General features: G+C 46.1%; 1 protein-coding gene across 8 annotated transcripts in view; it reads right to left on the minus strand.

The window, feature by feature from the left end:
• Positions 1-8,969, minus strand: part of LOC106562648 (aryl-hydrocarbon receptor nuclear translocator 2) — a 114,789-nt gene that overhangs the window by 14,904 nt on the left and 90,916 nt on the right. For all 8 annotated transcript variants that reach the window (XM_045689463.2, XM_045689459.2, XM_045689458.2 and 5 more), the window contains 4 exons: positions 7,278-7,401; positions 6,189-6,291; positions 5,728-5,866; positions 79-229 (listed from right to left, as the gene is read on the minus strand). In XM_045689463.2, the coding sequence (XP_045545419.1) occupies positions 79-229; positions 5,728-5,866; positions 6,189-6,291; positions 7,278-7,401 (517 nt within the window). The remainder of the gene's footprint in view (positions 1-78; positions 230-5,727; positions 5,867-6,188; positions 6,292-7,277; positions 7,402-8,969) is intronic.

Genomic DNA, 8,969 nt, shown 5'->3' on the forward strand with positions numbered 1-8,969 from the left:
TGATTGGATAAATCCTGGAAGAGAATGAGACGAACATCTTTTTGATGGAATGCTTTGCTGTGATTGGCTGGTGCTTACCGAACGCTGTGCTCCGGTTGGCCAGTCCAGAGTAGGCGTTGCCGCTGGGCGATGAGGTGGCCGGGGAGGACAGGGGGCTGTAGGAAGATGGGTCTCCTTGGTAACTGTGGCCGGAGCCTATCCCAAATGGACTGGACTGGGCCTTAGTGGACTGGATAGAGAGAGAGAGAGAGAGAGAGAGAGAGAGAGACAGAGACAGAGAGAGAGAGAGAGAGAGAGAAGGGAAAAGAGTTTAGTGTGTGTGTGTTTTACTAGACTAGCAGAGAGACGTGTGTGTTTTACTAGACTAGCAGAGAGACGTGTGTGTTTTACTAGACCAGCAGAGAGACGTGTGTGTTGTACTAGATCAGCAGAGAGACGTGTGTGTTTTACTAGACCAGCAGAGAGACGTGTGTGTTGTACTAGACCAGCAGAGAGACGTGTGTGTTGTACTAGACTAGCAGAGAGACGTGTGTGTTTTACTAGACCAGCAGAGAGACGTGTGTGTTTTACTAGACTAGCAGAGAGACGTGTGTGTTGTACTAGACTAGCAGAGAGACGTGTGTGTTGTACTAGACTAGCAGAGAGACGTGTGTGTTTTACTAGACTAGCAGAGAGACGTGTGTGTTGTACTAGACTAGCAGAGAGACGTGTGTGTTTTACTAGACTAGCAGAGAGACGTGTGTGTTGTACTAGACCAGCAGAGAGACGTGTGTGTTGTACTAGACCAGCAGAGAGACGTGTGTGTTTTACTAGACTAGCAGAGAGACGTGTGTGTTGTACTAGACTAGCAGAGAGACGTGTGTGTTGTACTAGACTAGCAGAGAGACGTGTGTGTTTTACTAGACTAGCAGAGAGACGTGTGTGTTGTACTAGACCAGCAGAGAGACGTGTGTGTTTTACTAGACTAGCAGAGAGACGTGTGTGTTGTACTAGACTAGCAGAGAGACGTGTGTGTTTTACTAGACTAGCAGAGAGACGTGTGTGTTGTACTAGACTAGCAGAGAGACGTGTGTGTTGTACTAGACTAGCAGAGAGACGTGTGTGTTGTACTAGACCAGCAGAGAGACGTGTGTGTTGTACTAGACCAGCAGAGAGACGTGTGTGTTGTACTAGACCAGCAGAGAGACGTGTGTGTTGTACTAGACTAGCAGAGAGACGTGTGTGTTGTACTAGACTAGCAGAGAGACGTGTGTGTTGTACTAGACTAGCAGAGAGACGTGTGTGTTGTACTAGACTAGCAGAGAGACGTGTGTGTTTTACTAGACTAGCAGAGAGACGTGTGTGTTGTACTAGACCAGCAGAGAGACGTGTGTGTTTTACTAGACTAGCAGAGAGACGTGTGTGTTGTACTAGACTAGCAGAGAGACGTGTGTGTTGTACTAGACTAGCAGAGAGACGTGTGTGTTGTACTAGACTAGCAGAGAGACGTGTGTGTTTTACTAGACTAGCAGAGAGACGTGTGTGTTGTACTAGACTAGCAGAGAGACGTGTGTGTTGTACTAGACTAGCAGAGAGACGTGTGTGTTGTACTAGACCAGCAGAGAGACGTGTGTGTTGTACTAGACCAGCAGAGAGACGTGTGTGTTGTACTAGACCAGCAGAGAGACGTGTGTGTTGTACTAGACTAGCAGAGAGACGTGTGTGTTGTACTAGACTAGCAGAGAGACGTGTGTGTTGTACTAGACTAGCAGAGAGACGTGTGTGTTGTACTAGACTAGCAGAGAGACGTGTGTGTTTTACTAGACTAGCAGAGAGACGTGTGTGTTGTACTAGACCAGCAGAGAGACGTGTGTGTTTTACTAGACTAGCAGAGAGACGTGTGTGTTGTACTAGACTAGCAGAGAGACGTGTGTGTTGTACTAGACCAGCAGAGAGACGTGTGTGTTTTACTAGACTAGCAGAGAGACGTGTGTGTTTTACTAGACCAGCAGAGAGACGTGTGTGTTTTACTAGACTAGCAGAGAGACGTGTGTGTTTTACTAGACCAGCAGAGAGACGTGTGTGTTGTACTAGACTAGCAGAGAGACGTGTGTGTTGTACTAGACTAGCAGAGAGACGTGTGTGTTGTACTAGACCAGCAGAGAGACGTGTGTGTTTTACTAGACCAGCAGAGAGACGTGTGTGTTGTACTAGACTAGCAGAGAGACGTGTGTGTTTTACTAGACCAGCAGAGAGACGTGTGTGTTTTACTAGACTAGCAGAGAGACGTGTGTGTTGTACTAGACCAGCAGAGAGACGTGTGTGTTTTACTAGACCAGCAGAGAGACGTGTGTGTTTTACTAGACTAGCAGAGAGACGTGTGTGTTGTACTAGACCAGCAGAGAGACGTGTGTGTTTTACTAGACCAGCAGAGAGACGTGTGTGTTTTACTAGACTAGCAGAGAGACGTGTGTGTTGTACTAGACCAGCAGAGAGACGTGTGTGTTTTACTAGACTAGCAGAGAGACGTGTGTGTTTTACTAGACCAGCAGAGAGACGTGTGTGTTGTACTAGACCAGCAGAGAGACGTGTGTGTTTTACTAGACCAGCAGAGAGACGTGTGTGTTGTACTAGACCAGCAGAGAGACGTGTGTGTTGTACTAGACCAGCAGAGAGACGTGTGTGTTTTACTAGACTAGCAGAGAGACGTGTGTGTTTTACTAGACTAGCAGAGAGACGTGTGTGTTGTACTAGACTAGCAGAGAGACGTGTGTGTTGTACTAGACTAGCAGAGAGACGTGTGTGTTTTACTAGACTAGCAGAGAGACGTGTGTGTTGTACTAGACTAGCAGAGAGACGTGTGTGTTGTACTAGACCAGCAGAGAGACGTGTGTGTTGTACTAGACCAGCAGAGAGACGTGTGTGTTTTACTAGACTAGCAGAGAGACGTGTGTGTTGTACTAGACTAGCAGAGAGACGTGTGTGTTGTACTAGACTAGCAGAGAGACGTGTGTGTTTTACTAGACTAGCAGAGACGTGTGTGTTGTACTAGACCAGCAGAGAGACGTGTGTGTTGTACTAGACCAGCAGAGAGACGTGTGTGTTTTACTAGACTAGCAGAGAGACGTGTGTGTTGTACTAGACTAGCAGAGAGACGTGTGTGTTTTACTAGACTAGCAGAGAGACGTGTGTGTTTTACTAGACTAGCAGAGAGACGTGTGTGTTTTACTAGACCAGCAGAGAGACGTGTGTGTTTTACTAGACCAGCAGAGAGACGTGTGTGTTGTACTAGACTAGCAGAGAGACGTGTGTGTTGTACTAGACTAGCAGAGAGACGTGTGTGTTTTACTAGACCAGCAGAGAGACGTGTGTGTTGTACTAGACTAGCAGAGAGACGTGTGTGTTGTACTAGACCAGCAGAGAGACGTGTGTGTTGTACTAGACCAGCAGAGAGACGTGTGTGTTGTACTAGACTAGCAGAGAGACGTGTGTGTTGTACTAGACTAGCAGAGAGACGTGTGTGTTGTACTAGACTAGCAGAGAGACGTGTGTGTTGTACTAGACTAGCAGAGAGACGTGTGTGTTTTACTAGACTAGCAGAGAGACGTGTGTGTTGTACTAGACCAGCAGAGAGACGTGTGTGTTTTACTAGACTAGCAGAGAGACGTGTGTGTTGTACTAGACTAGCAGAGAGACGTGTGTGTTGTACTAGACTAGCAGAGAGACGTGTGTGTTGTACTAGACTAGCAGAGAGACGTGTGTGTTTTACTAGACTAGCAGAGAGACGTGTGTGTTGTACTAGACTAGCAGAGAGACGTGTGTGTTGTACTAGACTAGCAGAGAGACGTGTGTGTTTTACTAGACTAGCAGAGAGACGTGTGTGTTTTACTAGACTAGCAGAGAGACGTGTGTGTTTTACTAGACTAGCAGAGAGACGTGTGTGTTTTACTAGACCAGCAGAGAGACGTGTGTGTTTTACTAGACTAGCAGAGAGACGTGTGTGTTTTACTAGACCAGCAGAGAGACGTGTGTGTTGTACTAGACTAGCAGAGAGACGTGTGTGTTGTACTAGACTAGCAGAGAGACGTGTGTGTTGTACTAGACCAGCAGAGAGACGTGTGTGTTTTACTAGACTAGCAGAGAGACGTGTGTGTTGTACTAGACCAGCAGAGAGACGTGTGTGTTGTACTAGACTAGCAGAGAGACGTGTGTGTTTTACTAGACTAGCAGAGAGACGTGTGTGTTTTACTAGACCAGCAGAGAGACGTGTGTGTTTTACTAGACTAGCAGAGAGACGTGTGTGTTGTACTAGACCAGCAGAGAGACGTGTGTGTTTTACTAGACTAGCAGAGAGACGTGTGTGTTGTACTAGACCAGCAGAGAGACGTGTGTGTTTTACTAGACCAGCAGAGAGACGTGTGTGTTGTACTAGACTAGCAGAGAGACGTGTGTGTTTTACTAGACCAGCAGAGAGACGTGTGTGTTTTACTAGACCAGCAGAGAGACGTGTGTGTTGTACTAGACTAGCAGAGAGACGTGTGTGTTTTACTAGACCAGCAGAGAGACGTGTGTGTTTTACTAGACCAGCAGAGAGACGTGTGTGTTTTACTAGACTAGCAGAGAGACGTGTGTGTTGTACTAGACCAGCAGAGAGACGTGTGTGTTTTACTAGACTAGCAGAGAGACGTGTGTGTTGTACTAGACCAGCAGAGAGACGTGTGTGTTGTACTAGACTAGCAGAGAGACGTGTGTGTTTTACTAGACCAGCAGAGAGACGTGTGTGTTTTACTAGACCAGCAGAGAGACGTGTGTGTTTTACTAGACTAGCAGAGAGACGTGTGTGTTTTACTAGACTAGCAGAGAGACGTGTGTGTGTGTGTGTTACTGGTGTAGGTTGAGGAGAAGACAGATGAGCCTGCTAAACACCATATGCTCAACACACTCCCCTTAGCACGCATGTCGTGTGGTCCGATATGCAGATCAGAGAAAACACACACACACACACACACACACACACACACACACACACACACACACACACACACACACACACACACACACACACACACACACACTTATCAGGCTCTGCTGATGAGATTCACTGAAGCGAGGAGAAAGAGAGAGAAGAGAATCTGCATAGCGACCACTGAAACGCATTTTATTACAAATGCTAATGATGCTATTGGCTAGCAGTAGAGGATTCCTGTTGTCAACCAAAGGAGACATGACTACATTCTGTAGCAGTAGCTATGGGAGTCAGTGTGTGATCAGTGTGTCGTCTGCCTGACTAGAAAACACCTACGCATTAGATCTGGAATGGAACCACGTCTGGATTGATTCTACAGATATTTATTCAGTTTCAGATTTCTGGATTCTGTCTGACTCTACTCACAACAGAAATCATCTCTGCTACATGTTCAGGTCTGTGTTTTTTACCTGGCCTGAGAAGGTAGGGTATGTTACTAGTCTGTGTGTGAGACCTGGCCTGAGAAGGTAGGGTATGTTACTAGTCTGTGTGTGAGACCTGGCCTGAGAAGGTAGGGTATGTTACTAGTCTGTGTGTGAGACCTGGCCTGAGAAGTGTGAGACCTGGCCTGAGAAGGTAGGGTATGTTACTAGTCCTGTGTGTGTGTGAGACCTGGCCTGAGAAGGTAGGGTATGTTACTAGTCATGTGTGTGTGTGTGTGTGTGTGTGTGTGTGTGTGTGTGTGTGTGTGTGTGTGTGTGTGTGTGTGTGTGTGTGTGTACCTGGCCAGAGAACGGGGGTCTGTTGCCAGTCCAGGCCACCTGTCCTGGGTTGAGCTGTCTGGAGATCTGAGCTAGGTTCTGATTGGACGATCCCGACGGCTGGATATCGTTCACCCCCGGGACATGGATCACTGAGGAGCTGTGTAAAAAACACAGACAGACAGACAGACAGACAGACAGACAGACAGACAGACAGACAGACAGACAGACAGACAGACAGACAGACAGACAGACTTTATATGGGCCCCTGCAGACGGTCATATTTAATGTATACTTTAACAACACATTTAACTGTTCACATCTGTCAACTCTAGTCTGCTCAATTGTTTAACCATCACCTGAGGCCCTGTCTTTCCCTATGGCTTTCAACTTTAAACACACATGCTAATGTGCATGCATGCACGCACACACAGACCCACACAGACCCACACAGACACACACAGACACACAGAGAGGTGTACCTGAAGCTCTTGGCAGAGTGTCCGGGCTGGAAGGGAGAGTTCTGGGAGTAGAGCTGCTGACCTCCCGCCGTAGACGAAGGAACCATCATCTTCTTCTCACCAGCTGGAACCACACAATACACACACCGTTTATAGAGAGAGATATATAGAGGGAGAGACAGACATTCAGAGAGACATTCAGAGGGAGAGACATTCGGAGGAAGATATTTAGAAAGAGGGAAAGACAGACAAAGAGACATACAGAGAGAGAGAAAGAAAAGCAGACAGAAAGAGAGACAGAAAGAGAGACAGACAGAGAGAGGGACAGAGAGAGAGAGAGACATACAGAGAGAGGGAGAGGGGGAGAGAGACAAAGATACATACAGAGAGAGAGAGGCAGAGGCAGACAGAAGGAGACAGAGAGAGGGAGACAGAGACAGGGAGACAGAGACATACAGAGAGAAAGACAGAGGGAAAGAGAGATGGAGGGAGAGACAGAGAGTGAGAGCCAGACAGATATAGGGAGGGAGAGAGAGACAGACAGAAACATTCAGAGAGAGGCAGAGAGAGATAAAATACACCACACAGTCAGAGAGAGGGAGGGAATGGAGAGATAGAAAGAGGGAAGGAATGGAGAGAGAGAGAGAGAGAGAGAGAGAGAGAGATAAAATACACCACACAGTCAGAGAGAGGGAGGGAATGGAGAGATAGAAAGAGGGAAGGAATGGAGAGAGAGAGAGAGATAAAATACACCACACAGAGAGAGGGAGGGAGGGAATGGAGAGATAGAAAGAGGGAAGGAATGGAGAGAGAGAGAGATAAAATACACCACACAGAGAGAGGGAGGGAGGGAATGGAGAGATAGAAAGAGGGAAGGAATGGAGAGGGAGAGAGAGCGAGAAAGTCCAGTTCTGATTGAGTTGTGTGGAGGTTGTTTTACATTTCTCCCCTGGATGAAAGACCACCACCACAACCAACCACCTACCATGGGCCTTTCAACACACACACACACACACACACACACCACACACACACACACACACACACACACACACACACACACACACACACCAAGACGAGTAGAGGTGAGAAAATAACTAGATGTCGTACAGCCAGAGATGCCGGAGTACATGTCAGCAAAGCGCGGGTCTCTCTCCTGTGAGAACATGGTGTCCGTCTTGTCAGTGTTCTTGCCCGCCTCATGAACCCCTCCTCCCACACTGGGAACGGGCACCTGGAGGGAGACAGGAGGGAAGGATAACTTCATTTAGTAATACTAACTTTATTTATACAAGGGTGTGAGTATATCCCCCTTGCTGATGTACAGTCAACAGCTAGAAAGAGAGGAGAGAAGAACCTCTTCACTTAATGAAACTCTAGAAACTGATGTACAGTCAACAGCTAGAGGAAAGAGAGGAGAGAAGGACCTCTTCACTTAATGAAACTCTAGAAACTGATGTACAGTCAACAGCTAGAAAGAGAGGAGAGAAGAACCTCTTCACTTAATGAAACTCTAGAAACTGATGTACAGTCAACAGCTAGAAAGAGAGGAGAGAAGAACCTCTTCACTTAATGAAACTCTAGAAACTGATGTACAGTCAACAGCTAAAGGAAAGAGAGGAGGGAAGGACCTCTTCACTTAATGAAACTCTAGAAACTGATGTACAGTCAACAGCTAGAAAGAGAGGAGAGAAGAACCTCTTCACTTAATGAAACTCTAGAAACTGATGTACAGTCAACAGCTAGAAAGAGAGGAGAGAAGAACCTCTTCACTTAATGAAACTCTAGAAACTGATGTACAGTCAACAGCTAGAGGAAAGAAGAACATCTTCACTTAATGAAACCCTAGAAACTGATGTACAGTCAACAGCTAGAGGAAAGAGAGGAGAGAAGAACATCTTCACTTAATGAAACCCTAGAAACTGATGTACAGTCAACAGCTAAAGGAAAGAGAGGAGGGAAGGACCTCTTCACTTAATGAAACTCTAGAAACTGATGTACAGTCAACAGCTAGAAAGAGAGGAGAGAAGAACCTCTTCACTTAATGAAACCCTAGAAACTGATGTACAGTCAACAGCTAGAAAGAGAGGAGAGAAGAACCTCTTCACTTAATGAAACTCTAGAAACTGATGTACAGTCAACAGCTAGAAAGAGAGGAGAGAAGAACCTCTTCACTTAATGAAACTCTAGAAACTGATGTACAGTCAACAGCTAGAGGAAAGAGAGGAGAGAAGAACATCTTCACTTAATGAAACTCTAGAAACTGATGTACAGTCAACAGCTAGAAAGAGAGGAGAGAAGAACCTCTTCACTTAATGAAACCCTAGAAACTGATGTACAGTCAACAGCTAGAAAGAGAGGAGAGAAGAACCTCTTCACTTAATGAAACTCTAGAAACTGATGTACAGTCAACAGCTAAAGGAAAGAGAGGAGAGAAGAACCTCTTCACTTAATGAAACTCTAGAAACTGATGTACAGTCAACAGCTAGAGGAAAGAGAGGAGAGAAGAACATCTTCACTTAATGAAACTCTAGAAACTGATGTACAGTCAACAGCTAGAAAGAGAGGAGAGAAGAACCTCTTCACTTAATGAAACTCTAGAAACTGATGTACAGTCAACAGCTAGAAAGAGAGGAGAGAAGGACCTCTTCACTTAATGAAACCCTAGAAACTGATGTACAGTCAACAGCTAGAAAGAGAGGAGAGAAGGACCTCTTCACTTAATGAAACTCTAGAAACTGATGTACAGTCAACAGCTAGAAAGAGAGGAGAGAAGGACCTCTTCACTTAATGAAACCCTAG

This window comes from Salmo salar, chromosome 11 (assembly GCF_965601325.2).
Source record: "Salmo salar chromosome 11, fSalSal1, whole genome shotgun sequence".
Taxonomy (NCBI): domain Eukaryota; kingdom Metazoa; phylum Chordata; class Actinopteri; order Salmoniformes; family Salmonidae; genus Salmo; species Salmo salar.